We start from the raw sequence: 25,869 nt of genomic DNA, 5'->3' as shown, positions 1-25,869 counted from the left end.
CCCAAGGTAGACTGTCATATTGTGAGCCCTGTTGGATCAGTCTGATGGTTCAGCTAGTCTAGCATTTTGTTTCTGAGAGGTGTGCCTGCAAGATGTGAAGGCATTGACCCTCTCCTCCTGTATTGATCCCAGCATCTCTTACTCAGAGGTGTACACTCTCTGACATCCCATTTAGCTGTTATGGCTGATATCTGTTGATAGACGCTTTCCTCCTTGATGCTAAGCAGTTGAATGGAAAAAAATAAAACAAGAAGTACTATTTCACAGTACAGACTCATAAGCAACTTGCAGTTTCACTGCTATGATATGTGGTAATGACCACAAGCTTAGATGGCTTCGCATTAGAAATTAGAAAATTCATCAAGACGTGAAGTGGATCCTGAGTTCTTTTAAGAGGTTTCTCCCCCTATCCACTCTCTCCGTGTTGTTTATTATTTAAAAACAAAAAACCAACAAATGTCCCCCTACATCATTGTTTTTCAAGATTTAAAAACTCCCAGGAAATATTGTTAAGCCTTTCCACATAGGGAAAAGTCTCCAGACTCTTGATTATTTTAATTCCCCCTTTCCTCACCATTTCCAGTTGTATGATCTCTTTTTTTGAGAAGACATAACTAGAATTGCCCACTGTGTTGCAGATGCAGTTGCATCATACCTTTTTTCTCAGCCTATACAGTGGTACCTCGGGTTACATACACTTCAGGTTACATACGCTTCAGGTTACAGACTCCGCTAACCCAGAAAGAGTACCTCGGGTTAAGGACTTTGCTTCAGGATGAGAACAGAAATCATGCTCTGGCGGCACGGCGGCAGCAGCAGGAGGCCCCATTAGCTAAAGTGGTGCTTCAGGTTAAGAACAGTTTCAGGTTAAGAACGGACCTCTGGAACGAATTAAGTACTTAACCCGAGGTACCACTGTATTGAGTCTTTGACTAGCTTGGCACAGTAGTTTGGGCTTTGAGCTTTTTATATTGTGCACACACCTTTTAGATTTTGATGGGCAACACCCCATGCCATGCCAGTGGATGTGATGGAACTTCCTTTTTTCCTGTTCTCTCAATGTTTGGAAGCACCCCAACACCCCCCCCCCAGCAGATTTGAGGGGTTGCAAGAGTGAGGAGAGGAAGAGTTAAGTCTGTTTTAGCAAGTGGATATCTGTTAATCCGAATGTGGTGTCCCATTTACATTACTGCCCTATGTTTCCACCTTCTTAAACTTTTATTAAATATGTTGTAGCTTTCAAAATGCACAGGATGTTCTACAGACAGTAATAAATATACTTCCCCTCCTCTTAGTGCTGGCTTGGGTATATTGTCTGCTGAGCACTAAATAGAAGCAGTCTGTTTTCTTAACCCTCATTTGTTTATGCAAAGCTTGCTGAAACAGTGCTCTAATTTCATCCTTTCATCTCTTGTTTCACTCATCATCTAGTTGGACAGAGTAGACCCCACTGCGTCTAGGGTGGCTGCTCAGGCTAATTTATTAATTGTCTGGTGAAGTGCCAGAGTAATTTCCCAGAGCCTTTGGTAGAATGGGGGCAAAACATTTCCTTCCATAAAAACTTGATTTCTAAACTTAGTCTTCCTTAAACTAAAAACTCGTGAAATATTTTTTTTTGAATGCGTGAAATGCTCTACTTGCACAGCATGTTCAGTGTGCCTTCTATAATAATCTTCAATCTACAGCATTAGAGAATTCTAATTGTAAGACATATGTAGCATAAGTAATAGATCTATTAAAATTATAAGGCATATGCAATATTATTAATAGATCTGTTAATACTATCTATTAATCCTGCGACTGGGACTGTTTTCTGCCCATTTGTTGTACTTGTTAATGAACAATCAATCAAGGCAGCTTACAACATAGAAAAAAATTACATTATTACAGACATAAGTACTCATAAACAATAAATAAAACATCAAAAGGTACACAGCCAAATTGAACAATTTCCACATAAATCATAAGATCTAAAATAAAGATACAAAATAATAATATCAGTAACAGTAACACCCCCCCCCCCAACAATACCGCAGCTCAATAATAGTCTGTTCAGCAACCTTAGCTTTTGAAGCTGGAGTCAGTTAGGGCACCACCCTCCCAGGCCAAGTGAATAAAAAGACCTGCAAGGCCGGGAGCAGGTCTTCCAGGACTCATGGCCAAGATGAAACTTTGCTCTCTGAATTAGTTTTGTTTGCCTTCAATGACAACAACATATAGCTAAATCAGGCTGGTTACATATGACATCAAATAAAGAATGTTGATGAAGCAGCGATCAGTGGGAAATGCAGATGGCAGTGAAGTGGTTAAGATTGGGGTAGGTGGTTTGATTGGGGAGAACTCAACCTTCCAAAAGGTTGTCTTCCACACCAACTTGACTCAACCTTAGTTTTTGAAGAAAAGAGGCTAGCTTTTAGGTTTCTTTGTGTTGCAAATAATTTTAACTAGATACGAGCGAAAGTATATACCTAGGTGATTTTGCTAGAATCCTAGCTTTGCAGCTGTGGCTGTAAAGAAAATTGAGGAAGAAAATGTGATGGAAGTATAGAATGGAGTGGAGTGGAGATGCATCATTTTTGCTGCACCCCCCTTATTGCAGGGATAGTAGAACCTATGTCCTTCCAGATCTGGTTGAATTCCAGTTCCTCCCATCACTCTCAGCCAACATGGCCAGTAGTTGGGGATGAGCAAAATTATAAGACTATGGACCACTGGACAACTGTTCAGCATGGTGAAATATTTACTTGCAGGAAGGTACTCTTTAATTTCCCCAGGATTGGGGGGGGGGACCCCACACACATAACCTACCCTACTTGAACTAGTCATCCTTACCATTTTTGCTGTTCAGCATCAAGTAATGCAGATGTAGCTTGTCATCAAAACTCAGTGAAGCCTACTTGGAGAAGCTTGACAAGAAAACTCTTCTTACAGCATTCCAATTCCACCCCAGTACAGTACTTAAATTAGCACTCCTGTTGTAACTCTCAAAACATTTAGTAAGTGCTAGACTTCAACTAAAATGTCTGGTTTCCTTCAAAGTTATGACCTAAAAAACAACACTATGAGCCTTTTTACCAGCTTAAACCTGCAGAAATACATTGAAAGAAAAATGAAGCCTTCGCTAACCATGGTCTGGTGCATCATTGTAATATATTTACATCTTTTTTGGAGTTAATTGTAGCCTTGCACAGGCGTTGACTGATTATCATCACGTGAGGTTGCTTGCTTTCGACCTTCCTCCGCCCAACATGTACATAGTGGGGTTTGTGAGAGAGAGGATGCAAGCACTGTCCTGTTCTTTCCTTCATGAGGAGTGAATGGCTTTATATGAGTGAGAATGTTGGTTTTACAGTCATAATGAAGCCTCTCAAAATGGGATGATTATTATTTACTTCCCATGAGGCATATTGATGTGATTTACAATATTGCATGTTGCATTTAGAAAAACAATTAAAAACTCTTAATTATACATACATACATACATACATACATCCATAACATTAATTCAGATCCAGGACAAAAACCAACTGGGATAAAGATTGATGACAAATTACAGCAGTTGGTTTTAATTTGGAACCCTATTAGACATCCACTCATATAGTGACCAGAAGGTAAGAGAATGTTATCTGAAAATAGCAAAGATAGGTCTCAATACAAAGTTCAGTGACCACTGGTGTAAGAAAAATACATGGGTATGCCATTGTCTGAAGTTCATGCACTTGTCTTTTCTGCAGTCAAGAATTTGGCTGGACACATGTGAAAAGGCTGACTTTTGTTTAAACACGTGCAGGGTTAAGTAGTGAATCTTTCAAAATTTCAGTCTGTGGTTGGTTACTGATATGTCAGCAAAGAGAGCTGGTCAAGCAGGCATTTACCACTGTCCCTTGTTAAATAAAATGACTAGACTTAAAAAAATATGGAGTGCTTTCCCTCATGTTTAAATGTACAAATGGTTGTTGTAATTGCAATTGTAATTCTAATGCAGCATACTCATAACCCAGAGAGAAGGTTCACTGTCGGCTTATGAGTAAAGAAAATGCATTTGTGTTCCTGCGCAATGTACAGGCTATGCAAAGGAGATAATCCTTAGGAGTATCGGCCATGCTTGTGGATATATACATACAGATAGGGAATTCTATATAAGGAGAAGAACCTACTGATTCGGTTTCACCTTTCTTGAAAACTTGTTGAATGATAAGAACCTGCTAAACTTTTGCTGGTTTTGTTTGTTTGTTTGTTTCGCTTTGTTAAAAAAAATTTTTTTTACATGTGAGTTTTTGTTTGTTTTTGTAGTGAGTTTGGTGGTCAAAAACAGCCAGAATGACAACTTTGGGCACTCAAGTCTTCTGTCCGCAGAACAGGTACAGCAGTGACAGCAGTAGCTGAAGGGTGAGTCCTTATCTTATACTCTTCATGTACAACAGCTCTTTTCATCATCTGAGCATGAGAAACAACAAGACAATCCAAATGTATCAATTTTATTAACTGTCATAGATAAGAGGCAGTTATCGCATCAAATAACTACGCAGCAAAAAACTGAGCTTGTAAGTGGTAATTTCTCTCCTATTGCATATTAACTGTTAGATTGGATGGGTTGTATCCACATTGATACTCACAGTCATACTCAGAGTAGACCCACTGAAAGTAATGGACATAAGTAACTTAGGTATGTTTATTCATATGGCTCTACTCAGAGTAGAACATTGTTAACTACAACTCCATGAGTGCGAATTTAGCCTGAGGCAACTGCTGCTTTGGTAGCCACTAGAAACAGAAGTTGCTAAATTAACTACCCACTCTCAAGTAGTTGAACTCTTCTGTGTGTTCTTTGACTAAATATTGTATAGAATCTTTTAAACTGTCTTAGCTTTAGCTATGTATGTGTTTTGCTTAATTCATTGGTACAGCATGTATTTTGCATGCAGCAGGTCAGAGTTCAAGAGCTGGGGAAATCTATTTAAAGTGTTAAAAAGCTAGCGTCAGTCAGGGCAGACCATGGGTCAGAAAACCTCAGGCCAAGGGCCTGAAGTTTATTTGTGGGGAACCTTCTGTGGGCTGCATGCAGTGGCAGGTGTTACCAGAGGCAAAATGGGTAGAGTAGTGGCTGTGACTTGCTATTTTTGCATTCCAGCCTTGCAAAAGTCATGGGTTTTACACTTGCACGCAACTCTCTATCCTTCACTTAGGCTGCAGACGTGTGGGATTGTGACATGTCACATGTCTTTGTTTACATTCTAGCACTGATTGTTGGAGTCTTGTGAGCAGAAATTGAGATACGCTGTTCTGTTCTGTGTAGCTATTGCTTTTGCAGTTCTCTCTGCGAGGAAGAAAGACGCAGAGAGAAGCCATATTTTCTTTGTTTTGTTACTTTTGATTTTGTGCGCAATAAATTAGGCTTAGATGTTACACCTCAAGGCTCAGTTTCTGTTTGGACTCTGCTAGTCGTGTGCTCATGTCCTTGGAGATGGGTCACATCAGCCTGGAGTGATGATGGGCAACGCTGCGTTGTAGGGAGGCACTGGCCTTGGCGTTATCACCCAAAAACATAGTCACAGTTCAAGCACACAGTCCACTCAGGCAAAAACACTTGAGGAGGATGCAGAACGGGGGGGGGGGGTCAGGAGTGTGTGGCCTGAGAGATTCCTGGAGTACCTCATTTGAACCCTGGGCCTGAGATTCTCCAACCAGTACAGACGATACTGACCTAGTTAAATCAGTGGTCTGACTTTATATAAGGCACATTCCAGGGTTCCTAAATAAGCCGGAAACAGCTAGAGGTCAGAATGTTGCATTGAAGAGAAAAAATGCTTAGATAAGCATTTATTTCTGTTATAAAATGTATTTATTTCATCAAATCTGTTTTAGATAAACATGAAGCATAAGATTCCTTTTCATAAAGGGTGTGGATGCTGGGCTAATGAATTCCTAATTATACTACGCTCTATTAACCGAAGCTTGAATTAAAAAGATAACATTGTGGCCGAATTTTTTCAGGGATAGAAATAAATGTTTTCTCGTATTCAGTTGCCTCTTCTTATACTGTTTCCTCTGCCACATCTCACAAGTTTATCTGGGTCAGTCTAGGCCAGTACTTGTAAACGAGACCTTAAAGAAGAACCTGAATGTTGCATGAAGTAATGATATCAGTGCACCGTGAGCGGCACATTTACTTCTAAGCAAGTACTTAGCTTGTCTTCTTGCATAGTAAGCCAGCAGCATACTTCTGTTTATAAATGAGAAGTCTGAAGAACATGGCCCTTAATACTTTTTATAGTTAATGGTTAAGTAAATACTGAAAGTTATTTTTGTTTCATATTCTCTCTATATTTCTCTTTGACTCTGTGATGAAGTGATCCTTTCCATGTAGCTAGTTTTAGAAATACCGTGATACAGTGGTACCTCTGGTTACGTACTTAATTCGTTCTGGAGGTCTGTTCTTAACCTGAAACTGTTCTTAACCTGAAGCACCACTTTAGCTAATGGGGCCTCCCGCTGCTGCTGTGCCGCCATCGTGCGATTTCTGTTCTCATCCTGAAGCAAAGTTCTTAACCCGAGGTATTATTTCTGGGTTAGCGGAGTCTGTAACCTGAAGTGTATTTAACCCGAGGTACCACTGTAATTGTAAAATAATTTACAATTGGCATCCTCAGTGAAGTAAATTTGTAGCTTTCCTGTGTGTATTTTTCTTATACTGTTGCTAAGTGTATAGCAGCTGATTTTCATGCCAAAGGCCCCCTTTCAATCCCTGCTATCTTGAGGTACAGCTAGGTGAGACTTCTGTCTGAAACATTGCAGAGTTGCTGCCAGTTATTGCCAGTTATATACTGAGGTAGATGAACTAATGGTCTGACTTGGTATAAAGCCTTTTCCTAGGTCGGTTCAGACTTGTGTAAGAGGTAGGCAGCCTTGGCCCTCTTTCCAGCTCAACCTTTAAACTTGTTTATGTCCCACTAAAACCAGAGGGGCTTCTGTGTAATGTTTAAGCATCTCTAGATAGTGACATTTGCCATTTCCCACCTATGAATCACCTCTAGTCTGGTTTAAATACCTATCCCTAGTAAGCACATATAGTATAAATATAACTGAAGCACTTTCAAAATAAAAAAATTCCTTCCAGTAGCACCTTAAAGACCAACTAAGTTAGTTCTTGGTATGAGCTTTCGTGTGCATGCACACTTCTTCAGATACACTGAAACAGAAGTTGCCAGATCCTTCTATATAGTGAGAAGGTGGGGAGGGGTGTTACTCAGAAGGGTGGTGGGAATGGGAGATAGGCAGATAGCTGAGAGAGCCTCTTGACGACTCTTAACGACTGTAATAGGTCTTACAGGAAAAGGCAAGGGGTGGGAAGGTGAGAAATGGTTTAGTTATGTATAGTGAGATAAGAATCCAATGTCTTTGTTCAGTCCAGGTCTTTTCATGGTTTTAAGTTTGGTAATGAGTTGTAATTCAGCAGCTTCTCTTTCCAGTCTATTTCTGAAATTCCTTTGTAGTAAAACAGCTACTTTGAGATCTTGTATAGAATGTCCTCAAAGTAGTACAAGATCTCAAAGTAGCTGTTTTACTACAAAGGAATTTCAGAAATAGACTGGAAAGAGAAGCTGCTGAATTACAACTCATTACCAAACTTAAAACCATGAAAAGACCTGGACTGAACAAAGACATTGGATTCTTATCTCACTATACATAACTAAACCATTTCTCACCTTCCCACCCCTTGCCTTTTCCTGTAAGACCTATTACAGTCGTTAAGAGTCGTCAAGAGGCTCTCTCAGCTATCTGCCTATCTCCCATTCCCACCACCCTTCTGAGTAACACCCCTCCCCACCTTCTCACTATATAGAAGGATCTGGCAACTTCTGTTTCAGTGTATCTGAAGAAGTGTGCATGCACACGAAAGCTCATACCAAGAACTAACTTAGTTGGTCTTTAAGGTGCTACTGGAAGGAATTTTTTTATTTTGACTATGGCAGACCAACACGGCTACCTATCTACTACTGAAGCACTTTCATTCAGCATAGCTGTGCATGAGTACATCTGGAGAGTCATATAGCCACACATGACATGCAGAATCCTAAGAATCGCTTCACATTTTTTCACATGTTTTGTTTTTAAAGTTGGCTGCTGTCTACTTTAAAACACCTTTCCTGTGGAATTTCCCTGTATCTTAAGGTAATCGTTTCTATAGCACTTCTCATTGTTTAAAGTGATTCCTGTCCTCTATGTTTATCATCTCAGAACTTTAAACTCCCACCCAGCCGGGGAAGGTGACCACAACTTTAGCGTCCCACAACCAGGACTTTGTCCACTGAGCCACTAATGTTGGAAGAGCAGTGCGTTTGTTTGAGACTGGGGGACAGGACAGGGGACATGTGGACAGAATTATTTAGCATTGTGCCACTTCTCTCTGAAAAAAAGTAGCTGTATTGCTTTGTAAGCATTACATTTTTCTGCACCCGATTTTAAACTGTAAGAAGCACCCTTGACCATTTTAAAGAGCACAGTCATTGTGGAGAAACATTTTATCAAGTGGGCAGTACTGACATAGAAGGCTCAAAATCCAGAAGGTGGTCCCCAAACCAGTGGACATTTCTTTGGACAGAAATGATACTCATAGTAAAACTGTACGGTATTAACGCCTATGAAATCTGACCATGGAAACCAAATATCTAAAAGGTTAGCTAAAGAAATAGATAAATAGATAAAGAAAAATATTAATGTAGCCACAGAAAGACATGAGTCGGGATGCAGACCCATGTTAACTATTTGATAGAATATGAAGATTAAGTCCTGATATGGTCTAAATAGGATATAATCTAAATTTGTCTGGCGTATACACATTTTGAAGTCCTACCTGACTTCCCACCGTCATTATTATTGTGAATGTGAGCAACTGGCATCAACCCTTGAACCTGAGTAATAATAATTTAGGCTGAGATAACATTCCATATACTGAGTTATATGTTTGAGCAGTTGGGTACAGTTCTGAGTCATTCTGCTTCTGGTCTTCTGTCAGGCTCCAGTTCTTTTTCCTAGTACTGCTATTGTCCATAGTTGGCTTGGTAGTGATGGAATAAGGGAGATCAACCTTCATGGCACCTGGAAGCTTGTGGTCTCACTTTAATGAGGAAAGGGGAACTGATCTATTTGCTTACTATTGTGCACTGATCTGAAAGCCTTGCAAGAAGGAGGCCTTTGCTTCTTACTGCTGTTGATGGAGAGGAATTTGGATCAGCTCCCAGACTTCAACATCAATTGTAGGTGTGTGTGTGCCCAAACTACTTGAGTGAATGGTCATTTCTGCCACTGTTCTGATTCTTGATAAATGGGAAGAATTTTCCCTCCTGGGCCTAGTGCTGCTTCACACCACTGGTACATCACTAAATTGCTAGCAAGAAACCTTGGGCTGGAACTCCGTAGTGTACCCAAATGTGCTCTTTAGTTGGACCTTATGTTTGAAGCAAAGCATGTCTTAACAGAAGTCCCCAAGAGGCTAATTTCTTGACTCTTCAGCACAGCTTGACCCTCTCTGGGAAGTATTGGGGGGGGGGGGAGAGCCTGAAATTTGTTGGGAAAGTGTTAAGCCCCAACTGAGTTGCCAGTTTAAAATAAAGGGCTTCAGTAAACTTATTGATTTCTTCTATATAACCAGCAAGATCCTTTGCACTCTCCCATGGTTGTTTCAAATTCTCCATAAAGTACCGTAATTTTGCTACTATGTCACTGCCAAACCTGTTCATTTGTTCTGTGTGTTCTCCTGCAGGTTCCTTTCCTCCTGAAGCCCTTGGCTAATTTGCGCTGTCCGCTAGACTCTGTGATCCATGCTTTGAGACCAGGAGAGACTTAAAATTTTGAAATGAAGATGGAGGCAGCAGACAAAGTAGAAGAACTCATTGACCCAGAGGTTCCATCAAAACTCCCAGAAAAACAAGAAGCAGCTCTGTGTGAAGAGGGACCTGTAGAACTAGAAATGCGTGCCCAGAAAGAAAGCGGAGCTGCTGTAGAGGATTCAACAGTGCTTGCCTCAATGCCATGCTTGCTGATGGAACTGAGACGAGACTCGTCAGAATCTCAGCTAGCATCAACAGAGAGTGACAAACCAACAGCTGGCCGTGTTTATGAGAGTGACTCTTCCAACCATTGCATGCTGTCCCCTTCTTCCAGTGGGCACTTGGCTGATTCAGACACTCTGTCTTCCGCAGAAGAGAACGAGCCCAGCCAAGCTGAAGCAACTATAGAAGGAGATGCTTCTGCGGTATCAGGGTCTACTGTTGGGAGGAAATCCAGGCGGTCAAGGTCGGAGAGTGAAACCTCAACAATGGCTGCAAAGAAAAACCGGCAGTCTAGTGATAAGCAGAATGGTCGTGTCGCTAAGGTCAAAGGTCATCGGAGCCAAAAGCACAAAGAGAGAATTCGGTTATTGAGGCAGAAACGGGAGGCAGCTGCCCGCAAGAAATACAACCTGCTGCAGGACAGCAGTACCAGTGATAGTGACCTGACCTGTGACTCAAGCACGAGTTCATCAGATGATGATGAAGAAGTTTCAGGGAGCAGCAAGACAATCACTGCAGAGATACCAGGTAGAGGATGTTTTTTAAACTGAACTGGTAAAGCTCCTACCGTCATTTCTCAGCTGTCCTGCTAAATTTAGAGGAGCGACACTTGAGAAAATAGAAATAATAAACTAGGAGAACTGCAACTCTATGTAAATTTGAGGGCTGCAGTATGTGAAATGTTTTAAAGTTGGGTCCTGGGGTTTTTGAATGTTCTTATTTGCAGAATTGAAAATTTAAAAAACTGGTAATGGTGAGTTGAGTTCCAGACCCTGCTTTCTGCCCCCACTAGTTAACATCAGTGTGGCTTAGACAGACATATTTAAAACAGCCTAGTTTGAAGCTATTTTATTACAAATGGATTATTCTTTTAAAATGCTGCAACTGTTCCTGTATCTGCATCTGAAACACCATGGGGCATAGTTTTGCTGTTGGAGAAGGCCACGTTCTCTCCAATACTGAATTTAATGGTGCACTTTCCAACTTCATTTTAGTGCATGATAAACTGGTTCAGCTTCGTTGTGTGTTACAATTAGAAGAAGAAGAGTTTGGATTTGATATCCCGCCTTTCACTCCCTTTAAGGAGTCTCAAAGCGGCTAACATTCTCCTTTCCCTTCCTCCCCCACAACAAACACTCTGTGAGGTGAGTGGGGCTGAGAGACTTCACAGAAGTGTGACTGGCCCAAAGTCACCCAGCAGCTGCATGTGGAGGAGCGGAGACGCGAACCCGGTTCCCCAGATTAGGAGTCTACCGCTCTTAACCACTACACCACACTGGCTCTCTGTGTGAGCTGGTTACTTCAGAACCTATATGAGGAATATTTTGCACATCGATTGCAAATTAATAGCCTCCACACTACCCCTCAGTTTCAGAAGCCAGAGGGTTTCAATGTCCTCTGTTGCATGGATTGCACAATTACTAATATCATTTTTCCTGCTGCATCCATATTGTGTGACTGAGAGGTGAAATATCTTGGCCATTCTTACAATCAAATATTGGGGCCATTCTTACGATCAAATACTGGAAGGTGCATTTTGGACAGCTTTCCATTTGTTAAGGCCTGCATTATTCCTTTATCCCAAATAGCATGAGGAGGAATATGTATCTTCTACTTGGCATATGGTACTCAAAATAACTGCATTTTATAGCAACCTTAAAATAAAATACTATTTAAAAAGCTTTTGGTTTGCCGATCTTTTATGGGTGAACATAACATTTGTTTCTTTGCATGAGAGAGATAAGTTTTGTAATTAAAACCTGTGTCCTCAGTAAAGCTATTTATGTATGATGTGGGAAGACTTAAAAGGAAAACTACAATGCTGTGTTTTCAGCTTGACCCTTCAAGTATTCTTTCTGCCAGTGGTAACCTTTTAAAGTTTGATGGATTCTGCCTTTGCACAGCCCTTTGGGTTTTACAGTTGCTTATGGATGTAGTCTGCCAGGGCTTTTAGTTGCCCAGCCTCCATGTCACTTTGGATATCATGAGCTTTCTGCCCAAACCCGTTAAAAGAAATGGAAGTTGCACTGCAGCAGTGCCTAGTAAGATGCCATATCAGTGAACAAACTAAGGCTTTGCTCTGGACATAGCATTTTTTTAAAAAAAGATTGTTTACAATCTTAGGTGTAAGGGACTAATCCCAAGCAGACTGGCTCTGTTGCTGGACTGTACCATTTCATACTATGGACATGGCATAGTTTTCCACATAAAATGCTGGCTACATATAAAAAACCGGCATACTGGGAAGAAGGGCCATAGCTCATGGGTAGAAGATCTGTTTTGCATGCAGAAGGTCCCAGATTCAATCTCTGCCAGTGAATGCCTTGCTGTCTAGAGAGCCATTACCAGTATGTATTGACAGTACTGAGCTCAGATGGGCCAGTTTTCTGACTCAGGGTACATAGGAAGCTGCCTTATACTAAATATCTAGGCTAGCCCTTTTTCATATCACACTAGTTTTGAACAGGGAATCTTTTATTACACCCACAACAGGTTTTTGGTGGGTCTTGGCTAGTCTGGTGTAGTGCTAACAGAATCTGACTGCACGGCAGGCTATCTTATTCCACTGATTTGATGCCTGTGTGCAGTTCTGTGCAGGTGTAAAGTACTGGCAGACATTGTAGACACAATGGAGATAGAGGTGTAGGCTGGGCTTCCTATCAAGTAAGGGGATCTCTAGTACAGTCTCTTCTGTAAAGCAGAATCTCTGCTGTCTAAACCTTCTCTGATGGGACACCGAACAATGGCAGGGGCCATCTTGTTCAAATGTTTGTATATAGACAAGCCCTTAAGTCAGCTTCTCTCTGCTGAAGGATATGGAAGAGTAGCAAGCTTTACATCATCACAGCCTCCACACAATAATAGTGTGATATGCCCTCCATTAACAATGCTTCTCTCTGGCATGTTTCACTGTGGGCATATTGGTTGTTTGGCGCATAGTATGAAGCAAAGCAATGAAGTCTTTAAAAGTGTGGATCACTCCTCCATCGGTGCCTTTGCCTTGCTTGTTATATAAATATAAAACCTATATAATTGTGATTCTTTTGAAAGTGTGATTGTCAGTTTAAGTAGGGGCAGGATTTTGTTTTTGTTGCATTTCTGTTTTAGGGTAAAAAATAAGTCAAGGATTGCAAGCTGGAATTTCAGGTGAGTGCTCATGAGCACACACATAGTTTCAGGAACTTGCAATGCATCTTAGCCCTCTTTTTTTTGGCTAGGTGAGAGTTTCTCAGTTTTAAGGAAGGCAAAAAACACCACAATGGGAAATTGGAAGAGCTAAGTGAAAAGTACATAATCTGTACCTGCTTGTTTACATTTTAGTTTTGCTAGTAAACAGGAGAGTAAATAATGTACCATAACCCTAAAGTAACCCATTTTTGGAGAAATTAGTGCAAAAAACACGCATGTGGGGTTGTGGAGGCCAAGTATTTGCCTTCTTTAAGTTACGTGCATTTGGATTTCTTTATATCGCTTAAAAATGTCAAGGCAACCTTTGTAAAGATAAGACCTAGCCACCATTTAAATATCTATCTCAGTGTCAGTTTGCATAAGCGTTAAGCTGTTTGTATTGAATAGTTTTCCTTCTCTTAATAAAATCTAGGTTTGGGGACCTACAGAGGGTAGATCTGATTGGTGCCTGTTACAGTGAAGTTTTGAGTAAAATTATATTTTAAATTTGAAAGAGCTATTTTATCCAGAGCTGCAAAAAGGAACTCACTGACAGTGTCATTTGGAAATTGAATGGGAGTGACAATTGCCTAAAAACCATAACCATGCACAAGGGTTTCTGCCTGCCCCTCTATAGCTACCATACCATATGTCCTTCTTGTAAGTTGGAAATGAATATCTTTCTTTAATCTACCATTGCTGCAAGCTGTTTTGAAAGTTCACCCTCAGCAGTGTTAGTAGGGTTCAACTACCTCTTGTCCTTTTTGTCAGTGGCAAGCAGGACAAACCCAAGGTGTAGTTCCAGTGCTGGTGCTACAGAGGGGGAGGGAAGAACCCTGCCCCACCCAGCTGAAAACATGGATAAAAGCCTACAGTTTGCAATTAGTTGTATTTGTAGTGGGTACAAGTCTAGAGCCAAAGCTCTGGCTGTGGAATTGTAATCTTGTAAATCATGCCATATTAGTGCAGTTCTTCTGTGTTCCGAACAGAAGGAAACACCCCTTTGCCCCTCTTGTCATCCTGGAAGAGAGGAGGATAGAAGAGAGCCCAGAATTTCTTTCTGGTAGACATTGCCCTGGAGAAGAAATCTGAATTTCCCTTCAAAAGCAGCTGCTTTTATTATAGAATGCCAGGTTTATGAGAAGAGCTCAAAAGACAGACCTTTCCATATCTAGTTGCCTCTGATCTTTTTAGTCATTGAAGGACTTCACTGTAAGTGAAGATATATTGCTTCTAACAACTCAAGAAGAATGCATCCCATAATAAAAGTCCAGATATTTCATTCCTATAAGGATAGTAGGCCTAGTTCTACTGATACTCAGGTTTTGAGAATTTTAACCTCTGCCTCCTGAGAAAGCAATCTATCAGAATAATGTCATACTCTTAATTGTTTGCCATTGAAAAAGAATGCAAAAACTAACCTAAACACTATAATTTATCAGTAGTAGTCCCCTCATGGTATTCTTGTGGTAGGTTCCCATAGCATCAGCTATGTGTGACTCTCCTCCCCATATTCTAGCACACTGAGCTAGAGACTTACAAATCAAGTGAGATGCCCCAGTATTTTTCACTGTCAGTATTTCAGAACAGGTGCCCAGTTAAATTCCTAAACTTGTAATATTTCCCTCTAAAATAAATTCTGGACATCACAGTTGCAGAGAATAAGATGGAAACGTGTAGGCAAGTCCCAAACCAGTAGTGTGTTGCTGGTCACTTGCTAATCACTACTAGAAATTATCTGTAGATTTTCCTTCCGTTATCCATGCTTCACTTGTGCTTCATGTTTCATCTCTCAGGCCCACATCCACCTTCCATAATCTGTGTCACCTCATTCTTTGCAGAAAAGTCTGAGATTTGTGAAGACCTACATACTACCGTTAGAATACAGAATGAAAATTATGTTTCTGCAAACTTAGATGAGCTGCTCAGAGTTCAAAATTAGGGTTTTCTTTGTGCATGTTTGGGATCCTCTCCTTGAGTTGTGGTTCTGACTATCTGCAAGAGCAACTTTTCCCTGTGGGAATGTTTTCACCCACAAGGTCCACATACAGGTCTTCGTGTTTTGGGATTTTCTCCTTGAAGCAGAGTAAACAAAGACTGTGGGTTGGATTCAGACATCTCCCTCTGATCGGAAAGGCTCTTTCCAGTCACAGATAAGGTTCTGATCCATCAGGAGCTTCCACACACTTAATCCTGCAAATGGGGTACAGGGAGGCATTTTTCACCAGTGCTTCCCCTCTTCTGCAGCCCCTCTCCCCCCTTCCATAGGACCCCATACACAATTTTGGAGGATACCTCAATCCTCCAGAGCTGCTTTGTGGGGACATAGAGGGCTGTCGGCAAAAGGGATGAATTACTGAAAAGCCCCTTTTACCCATGGTCACCTAGAGTTCTGCTGCAGGCAGGTCTGGATGCAGCCCTGTGCTTTTCTTTGGCGTAATCTGCTCTGTGTTTCCCCTTCTATGCTAAGTAGTTGAAGATAAGATTATTTTAATATAATTCAAATCCATAAAATCAAATCCATGGTGGTCTCCCAGATGCTAGTAACCTTGAGAGAGAAACAGAACCTTCACCCCCAGAGGCAGTAGATATATCTGATGACCAGATGACGTGGCGAAACAACCACGAATAGCCACCACCATCGTACCTTGCTTGTGAGGTCAGATATTGGAAATGGAATGCTGGACTAGACGGACTATGCTCTAATCTCGCACGGCAACTCTTGTACTCTTACGTTTTACTTAGATGGAGTGTGCATAAAATTAGATTTGAGTGTTGGTTGTATTCTCATAAAACAAGATTTTGATTCTTACAAAGTTACGCTGCTTTGGCTTTTGTTCAGCGAGGAAGACACCAAACTTAGAAATAGGGTTGATTTCACCTTCTGAAAAAATGTTTTGAAAGCCAAAAGATTTAAATAATTATGTTGGGGTGGTGGCTTATGAACTTTTAACTGGGCAGGTATCTCAGTGCTTCTCAGAGATTCTATCTACCTGACCAGTTAGAGCAAGTATGTAGCTTGTTCGTGCTCGCATGCCTTAATGTATGGATGTGATTACCTTTTCCTTAATGATGTCTTATGCAATGGCCTCAATGTCTTTAAAGCTGGCTTCAGTCGTGCTGGGGGATCTGGAGGAGCGACCAGGGAAATTCCAGGATTGCTTGACAGGGGCACCGTATGGGATAGGAACTGCATAGGCAGTGTCCTGGAAGAGGCCATGAACTGCTTTGCCGAGATGCAGAGGCAGACAGAGGAGAAGTTTCGCATGTGGATAGAAAAGCTAACCCGCCTTGACACAGATGAAGAAAGCAAGCAGCAGCTGGAGCCCAGGGAACCTAAAGTACCATTAGGTGGCCAAAGAATCTCCCCAGCTACTCAGGCAGGGGTATTTGTGCAGGTGCCTGATAGCCAAGTGCTTCCACAGCCGCCCTTTAATTCTTATGTGAGCTGTCAAAATGCCGACACTGCAACTTTAAATAACAATTTCCCAGCTATCTTTCCTGAAAATGGGAATATCGCAGACCCCAACTTGAATCAATCACAAACTTAACATGGTTCCCAAACCTTTCCTGTTGAACTTTATTGAACTGCAAAAGCTGTATTCTATATGTGTTTTTTTTTTGTTCCTTGTTTAGGCTTTTTAACTGCCAGTGTTGGATTTTTTTTGAAGACAACAGATTTGTACTTAAGGTTACCATTAAATGCTTCTCCTCTCCAGCTTATCATCACCAAAGCTTGGCAAGATACAATTTAGTGATCTTTTTGTGTGTGTCTTACTGTAGGAACAATCAATGTATTCACTTGTATGCTCCTTTTGCATGCCAAAAGTGTTTATATGTGGAAATACAAATTTGGAATTGAAAGCAGCCTTATGTACCCAGACAGTATACCCTGTGAATATTTTCTGAAACAAATGCTAGTATCTAGATTGTGCATCATAAACAGGATTATATATTGCTTGCCATATTTTTTGGGTTTCTCCTTTGATCCTGTTGGATCAAATCCTGTTGGATTGGCCAGTCTATGGACGAGATGATAAGATAAACCAGTATTCATAGCCCCTCTTTAGCCTTTATTTTTCTCACAAGTGTTTATGACATTTAGGAAGCATATGTTTTGGTAAAAACTCACGTTACCCCAGGACCACAGGAATTTGAGAGATAGTTAGAAGCAATAGGCCTGTCTACCCTGGGTTACACTAACTTCTAGAAAATTCGACGTTTTTTAATAAAAGAGGTTGAATAAGTTTTTTATTGTACCAGCACGACTGCTTTAAACACTTAGGCCACCTGTCCACAAACAGAAAAATAGTAATTGGTGTGTGTTAATACATGATCAGATTGTATTTTCATGTTCCATTTAAACTCCAGAAGCCTGTATTGAAGTAAAAAAATAATAATTGGTCAAGGGTTGGTTTTTTTAAAAAAAATCTGATCTACCATGGAGGAAGAACAAAGTACATTGGCTGCAATCCAGAGAGTCTCTTTAGGCAGCCGATGCAAGGGTTTGTTGTACAAGTCCATCAGGGTCTAGTACAGTGGAGGCCGGTCTGTTACAGGAAATGGGGCATTGCTCCACCAGCTTCAAGTCTTAGCCAATGCCCACCTGCCTGCTTTCTTTATTAAAACCAGTCCCGGGAGTAGCTGTGCCCATCATTTTCCTTCTCCCTGGCCTTAGTGTTGCCATTGTAGAACTAGCAGAGAGAGGAGGATGAGGACAACATGAATTTGTTTTTTCTGCCTGTCATTGCCTCTGGCTCCACCAACTGATGGTTTCCTTCATGGGCAAGTTGTTGAGCTTTCTCTAGGAAATCATTTAAATCAAATCAATTTAAATCATGAGTTAAATCACTAGTCGGTAAGACTTGATTTAAATCTTTTTTTTTTTTTACAGAAATATATTCTTGCTGGTATAATCTTAATATTTACAACCAGATGAAGGTTTCATTTTTGGAATAATAAATTTTCAGAGTGGTTTTTATAGTTTTATGAAAAATTACTGATTTGGTTATACTAGTAGAAATACATAGACAAATAATTATGACATTGTTGTGAAGTTTAATAAGTTAACTGTTTATATTTGGGCAACTTTTCTGCTGTACTTTATTGGAAGGAGAAAAATAATCATTTCCTTAATAACAATTTAAACAATTTATTTAACTAAAACTGTAACAGTATAGCATATGTATCCATGTTTGTTAACTGATGTGGTTAAACAATTTAAAACAAAAACAAAAAAAACCCCTTAGACTTTAGTTGTAGCGCACATGAAAACTTAAAACAGATCCTTATTTCCTGATGAATAGCCTTTGGCCTATAATGTAATTTAAATAGAAAACTTATCTTTAGAAAGATTTTTTATCCAAAAGCATTTCATTTTAAAAAACTGATTTAAATAAAATAAAAATCCATTTTATTATTATTATTTTTAAACCATTGATTTTTTTTATCCACCCTGGTCTCCTTGCCTTTGGCTCTGCCAGTTCAAATTGATATCAGCCACCACTGCTCTAGTATACCTAAGAGCCAACTTTCTTCCCTTTTTATCATCATTACATTTAAGAGATTAGAAACTTTCTGGGCATCCAGTCAGAATTTCAAGGTGCACAGATTGGCATTCTTGGTGGCTGCCAATGGTGGCATTCAGCTTCTAAATTTTCTTCCCCATGTGACTCACCCAAGCTAGTATGTCTTCTGGAAGCAGTGTAAGACATTCTTCTTCAAACCAGGTCTTGGGGGCTAGTAACATGGTAGAACTTTCACATTTTACCTGCCCCACACTTTTTGGGTGACATAGACTACAGCTCCTAAAAGTGTAAATTTAATGGTGCAAGGGATGCACAAGTATGTGGAAAATTTAAGTATGTGGTGCTTATTGTATGACTTTCTGGATTGTGGCCATTGTTTTAACCCATGTTTCAGTTCAAGCATTTTCCAAGCCAGCCTTGAAGGAATAATTGAACTATATCCCTAACACCTCTGGTTGAAAATGCCTAAGCATTATTTCAATTACTGTAATTTGCAGGTTGTGGGTAAACTCTGCACCTGGGAAGTAGCTTTGTGTAGAGTAATGAACCTTATAAAGCTGCTGGTTAGATAAACTTTGTTCTCATAATGGAAACTGAAAGTTTTCCGTTTTCCTTCTCCAGTTAGGCTTTTAAATGCAAATCATATGTGCTGCTTGCACAGTGTACAGTAGCTCAGCATAACCCCTTCCGTTATAGGCAAACAAAGGTCAAAACAACATTGCATCTATTTCAGGTTTGCAGTGTGGGCCTAAACATGCTTACTCAGAAATAAGTCTCATTAAGTTCAATGGAGCTTTGAAGTAATTGTGCTTAGGACTGCTTAGGACCTAAAACTACAGGTTGCAAACACTGGCCGACATCCAGAGAACTGGGTGACTGCTTCTTCATGGCCAAGGACTGTGTTTCTCTAACAACACCTTCCTGTACCACATGGCAAAGTGCTCTTGGAATTGAGGGAGCTTTTGAAAGCAGGCTGTAATGTGACGTGCTGTTCAATGACAAGCATTCAAAAATGACAACAGACATTTCCAAGACCTTGGGGCATTCCTAGAATAACTCTTTGGATCCCTGCCTTTTTATTGCCGCGTGCCGCTCACTGGCCTTCCCCCTTTTCTAATGTCATAACTGATTTTATGAAAGTAAGATAACTTGGAAATATGTACCTGCGTTCGCTGCCCTATCTTCTACACAATGTCTTTTAAGAATAAACGTTGCTTTTAAAAAGCTGTATTTTCAGGGTAACAGTTGAAAGGCTATGCAGGATGTAATTTTATGTAAAAGAAAATATGAATGGTTTCTAAAGCAATTTTGGTGTTAAATCTTTCCTTGTATAATTTTGATATGAGTGTTTTGATGTAAATTTGATATCTTCCTAATATGAAATCATGTGTACATTAACTTGATTGATTTCAAACAGTAGAGTAATTTTTTATAATCTTGACAAGACCTTTTCTTTTCCCTCTCTCCTTTTTTTGCCTTGAATAAAACGTTATGAATTTGTCCTTACCTATTTTTAAAATTAAGAAATTATTGTGATTATTTTGTTGAAGTTAGTATGTACCCCTTTCTAGTACCAATAGGCATCTAAGCATTTAGAAATATATTCGGAACTGCATGTCAACTTTACAGGTCTTCCCAAGCACGCAGGGGCTGCTTTTTTTGTAGAACATCATTGCCTCAAGCATGCTCTAAAGCATATTTTTAAAATGGATGATACAGGTGTTTTAGAATCTAGATCAGCTGAGTCGGGTTATGCTATAGGCATCTCACAATGTAATAGTTTTGAGATCGAAACTAGTTGTAACTGGCTATAATCCTGTTAGCATAATTTTATTGTAATTTTGTTCTTAGAAGCCCCTTGCAAAAATTAATATTGAAAATAGATGGGAGTTTTACTGAAGACCCTGAAAGGTCTTTTGATGTTTATGAATAATCATGTTTAGCATTCTGTTCACTCTTTACCTGTGCAAAGCATAATCACCTTTGTTTTCGGTAAAAACCTGTGGTTTCTCTACAGTGCTACCATACCTTTGGTGTCAAAGCAGTACTTTTTATTATAACTCTGTTTGTACAGAGTTCTTCAATAGACAGTTTGTCTTTAATTTGGTGACCTCTGAAAGACAATGGAGATGTAATGCTGCCTCCCTCTTAGCTGTGTTTAAAAGATCAGGAGTCAGCTGTGCAAGAGTTTGTGCCTTCCCTCCTCAGAAGTAAATCCCCTTCCCTCCAGACACCTTAAGGCAGGCATCCCCAAACTCGGCTCTACAGATGTTTTGGGACTACAACTCCCACCATCCCTGACCACTGGTCCTGTTAGCTAGGGATGATGGGAGTTGTAGTCCCAAGACACCTGGAGGGCTGAGTTTGGGGGTGCCTGCCTTAAGGGAAATGTTACAAGCATGGTTAATTCTAACCACAGTTTGTCAACTTTCAGATCCCAGTACAACAGGAACCCTGGCTTTTGTTAAGCATTGGTATGGCTGGTGACACCTTCCTTGTCCATGATTGAGGCAAGAAGAGGGAATTTGCTTCTCAAGAAAGGGGTGGAAGGAAGGCGTACAAACATTCATAGCTGGCTCTAGATCCCTTAAGCATGCATAATAGCTTTATGCACCAACCACCTGCAATCTGACCAGTGGGTATCTGCAAAGTAGAATATGAAGATGCCATAGGTTTGACAATTTGATTTATTTAACTGTGCATTCATCTTTTTTAATCTGTAAATTATGGGGGAAATAAACAATCATTACTAGTGGTGCAGTAAATGGAATATGTCCTGATGGTGTTATTAGAACCGAAGGAGCAACTTGTAAACCTTACCCCCAAATAATTTGTGAGAAGCCTTATTTCTAGATCAACATGTCCTATTGTCAGATCCTTCTACCCCTTTAAAGCTTTTCTCCATAGGAGGAAATGGTGGTTCAGGGTCCAGCAATTATATGGATTGCACCTGCTGATCCTGCCCTCAGAGCCCCAGAAAAACACTTCTAATTTTCAACTTGCACAATAATTTTTGGGTTGCATTGTTTCAGTACTATCCTTGCTACAGATTCAAGGGTGAGTGGCCTGTCCCATGTTCTGATTTTGAATACTGACGTTGTGGAATAGCTGAACATTGTCTTCATTGATAAGAAAAGAATGGCATTCATGCCATTGCACTTATCCCTCATCATGGCTCTTGCAGGCATTTCGTAACAACCTGAGATTGAAACCAGTTTATCAGGCTGAATAGATTTGTTCTGAGTGACAAACTAATCTTTGATACGATTTACATTATTTTAATATATGTCTTGTAATTTAAATAGACCAGTTCCCCTCTCCCTCCTTAACTCATGATGTTAGTATTTCTATATTTTTATCTTAGTCTTTTAAGTAAAAGATTCAAATTTAGGACAGCAATTTATTTATGGAAACCCTTCACAGTGCAGAAAGAAAAACACATCAAAATCTCCCTTCAGATATTACATTTTGCAGTTTCTTAACCACCTTTATCAGGAGGTTCTTTGGGCACACATGTTCCTGTTTGCCTCCCCCTCTTAGTGCCCCCTGGTTGCTCCCCTCTCCCACTTTAGTCATGATTTAGTGCAGATTTACCTCATGTAGAGCCATGTTATTTGGGTCCAACTCTCATCCACCCTTGGCAGCATGTAATGCGCAGCATGGTGGCAGTTGTAGTCCAGCCACTTGCAGAATATTTGCTACCTATGAACCAATGCTACTTGAAGTTAGGTTTTTACCAATAATTACAAGCCGGGTATGAAATTGTGTTTAAACCTAGTTGGGCTTTAGTATCAGTTATCTCTGGAAAAAAGGACAAGGAGAGAGAGTTGAGAGACAAATTTTGAAGAGGTACTCTCATCTCTTCCATTAGGAAAAACATCTGCTTTCAGGCCAATGACCAGTTACATGCATGTCACACTGTGAATGTTCAGTCCCTACCACTCGCACTCACATGTTGTTGTCACCTTGATGTAATTTTGATTTGAGTAGATTATGAAATACTGTACAGCAGTGATGGCCAAACTTGGCCCTCCAGCTGTTTTGGGACTACAATTCCCATCATCGCTGACCACTGGTCCTGTTAGCTAGGGATGATGGGAGTTGTAGTCCCCAAACAGCTGGACGGCCGAGTTTGGCCATCACTGCTGTACAGTGTAGCTTCACAGCCTGTGCTCAGAAATCACTTGTTTTGTATGGCAACATGTTTATTGTCTTTCCCTTTGCTATGATAGCAAGTGGTTATGTCCATTTTATAGATTAGGGTTCAAGAGGAGGGGAGGTTATAACTTTCTCAAGGTGCCTGCGTCAACCCTAGACATTTCAATTCAATGTGCCAACATAGCTTTGCCATGTCATGCCCCTCATGACTGCTTACAGAAAATTATTTTTTCTGTCCACTTTACTGCATGGCATGAAATTATTACTTGGTAAACTTTATTTTTTTTGGGAGAAAGGAATAATTATCTTGAATTGGTTCTTAATGGATAATACCCAACTGAGTTATATTCAGATTAGAAATAAGAGGGCTTACCTGATTTATCACTAATATTGGATATCACCCGTTGCATATACTTTCATGATTTTGTTTGGGTTTTAATATTTAAACCAAGTATAAGCAACGTATATCAAATGCATAATTCCTCCACCCCAACCCAGTGAAAAGATCTTGACGGGGTGGGAGCAGCTTTGTTCAATGAAGGGTGAAGTAATGTTAATTTCTCTTAAAATTCTTTTCACTTTATGATTTTGGAGAGAATATGGTTATGCTATTCTTTTACTGTATTTATAAATGTGTATTCCTTGCCAAAATGTATAAATTCAGAAATGTAACTATTGTAACCTAGAATTAATATAGCTATTAATAAAATTCTTATTACAATGTAAAATATAAAGCCAACCCTTTTTTGGGGGGTGGGTGGGAGGTTTTGTGAGGTTTATTTTAAAATCTAGCTAAACTGCCTCAGGTGTTGCTTGGGAAACTTTTACATCTCCCCTCTCCTTTCAGTTCCATACATCTTTCGCTTTTCGCTTCTACCTGGTTTCTGAAGCCACTTACCTCTGCATCGACGCTATAATGCCCCATGTTGTTTTATCAATTTATTTTTGTAAACTTCACTGGGCATTAGCTTTCTCTAATCTGGAACCCTCCAGACATTGTGGCGCTTCACCCCCATAAACGCTTTCCATAATGGAAACGTCTGTTAGGATGAGAGTTAAGAAGAGCTAAGCTGGATCAGGCCAATGGCTCACTACTCCGGCACCCTGTTCCCACAGTGACCAACCAGATCCCTCTGGGAATCCCACAAACAGATCCCAAATGCAAGAGCACTCTCTCACTCCACCACCGTGGCTTCCAGAAGCTGGCATTCAAAAGCATTACTGCCTTTGACTATAGGCAGAGCATAGCTATCATGGCTCGGTAGCCATTGATAGCCTTTTCTTCCATGGATTCATCCAATCCTTTTAAAAATCATCCAAGTTGGTGGCCGTCACTACCTCCTGTTGGAGCAAGTTCCATCATTTTAGCTGTGTGAAGAAGTAATTTCTTTTATCTCTCAGCTTCCCCAAGTTTTAGTGCTCTGAAAGAGTGAGAAAAACTTCTCTCTCTCCACTTTCCCCATGCCACAAATAGCTTTATAAACTTGTACCATGTCGCCTCTTACTTGCCTCTTCCCTAAACTTAGGAACAGGTAAAGGTACCCCTGACCATTAGGTCCAGTCGCGGACGACTCCGGCTTTGCGGTGCTGATCTTGCTCTATAGGCCGAGGGAGCCGGCGTACAGCTTCCGGGTCATGTGGCCAGCATGACTAAGCTGCTTCTGCTAAACCAGAGCAGCGCACGGAAACGCCGTTTACCTTCTCACTGGAGCGGTACCTATTTATCTACTTGCACTTTGACGTGCTTTCGAACTGCTAGGTGGGCAGGAGCAGGGACTGAGCAACGGGAGCTCACCTCGTCGCGGGGATTTGAACCGCTGACCTTCTGATCGGCAAGCCCTAGGCTTTGTGGTTTAACCCACAGCGCCACCTGCGTCCCTAAACCTAAGTAGTCCCAAATGCTGCTGCCTTTATTCAGAGGCAGGTCGCTCCATCCCCTTGATAATTTTGGTTGCCCTTTTGCCGTCCAGCAACAGCTGGAGGGCACCAAGTTGGGGAAGGTGGCTGTAAAGCCTCTGATGTAACCAAGCGTTACTGTTGTTTTTGCCGTATAGTTTGCCAAAGTGGTTTGAGTTGTTTGTTGACAAAGCATTTGAGGAAGCAAATGCAGAGAAGGCAGAGATCTAGGGAGGCAGAGGCTTCTTCTAAGAACCAGCATGTTTCTGCACCAAGGTTTCTAATGGTAAAGAAACAAACCTGCCAGTGCTGAGGTCTTCCACTAGTAGTAACAATAATTGCAGCTCCCTACGTGCTGCTTGGCTCTACTTGTTTTACTCCCGATTGGAAAGTTTGTTTGTTTTTTAAAGAAATCACTTTGTCATCTTTTGCCACTGTTGTAAGGCTGGATTTGGTGACGACAAGTGGTACCCGAAGCAAAATTTTGCAGCATGCATTCGTTCACCTGATAGACGTGCTCCTGCTTCAGGGTTGCAATCACAATACCGTGGTACCTTGGTTCTCAATCCGTTCCGGAAGTCCGTTCCAAAACCAAGGCGCGCTTTCCCATAGAGAGGAATGCAAAATGGATTAATCCGTTCCAGACTTTTAAAAGCAACCCCTAAAACAATAGTTTAACATGAATTTTACTATCTAACAAGATCATTGATCCTTAAAATGAAAGCAATAAACAATGTACTGCAGTCACACAATTAGTCAGTAGCTGAACTGGGTTCCACACAGTCACAAAAACAAAACAAAAAGAGCCACAAAAACAAAACCGGCAAAATAAATAGCAGAAACAGACAGACCTCAGCCTAACACTCAAAACGGAAGTGTGGGACTCAAATAGGAAGCGTGGCACTCAAAACGGAGCACGTTTGGCTTCTGAAAAAAGTTCTCAAACTGGAACACTTACTTGCAGTGTTTGGGTTCCAAGGTATTTGAGTCCCAAGGCGTTTGAGAACCAAGGTACCACTGTAGGTGGAAGGGATCCATAGCTTCTACTCCAAACTGCTGCCAATGCA

General features: G+C 40.6%; 1 protein-coding gene across 7 annotated transcripts in view; it reads left to right on the top strand.

Moving 5' to 3' along the window:
* Nucleotides 1-25,869, top strand: part of ARK2N (arkadia (RNF111) N-terminal like PKA signaling regulator 2N) — a 53,674-nt gene that overhangs the window by 13,936 nt on the left and 13,869 nt on the right. For 5 of the 7 annotated variants that reach the window (XM_081213009.1, XM_081213013.1, XM_081213014.1 and 2 more), the window contains exons 2-3: nucleotides 4,294-4,389; nucleotides 9,764-10,580. In XM_081213009.1, the coding sequence (XP_081069135.1) occupies nucleotides 9,857-10,580 (724 nt within the window). In that variant the 5' untranslated portion in view covers nucleotides 4,294-4,389; nucleotides 9,764-9,856. Of the gene's footprint in view, nucleotides 1-4,293; nucleotides 4,390-6,072; nucleotides 6,205-9,763; nucleotides 10,581-16,325; nucleotides 21,888-25,869 lie in introns of those variants that run through there. The other 2 variants (XM_081213015.1, XM_081213011.1) reach the window with 2 other exon arrangements.

The sequence above is a fragment of the Podarcis bocagei genome, assembly GCF_964188305.1.
Source record: "Podarcis bocagei genome assembly, chromosome: 11".
Lineage (NCBI taxonomy): Eukaryota > Metazoa > Chordata > Lepidosauria > Squamata > Lacertidae > Podarcis > Podarcis bocagei.
This window is presented reverse-complemented; position numbering and strand designations above follow the sequence as displayed.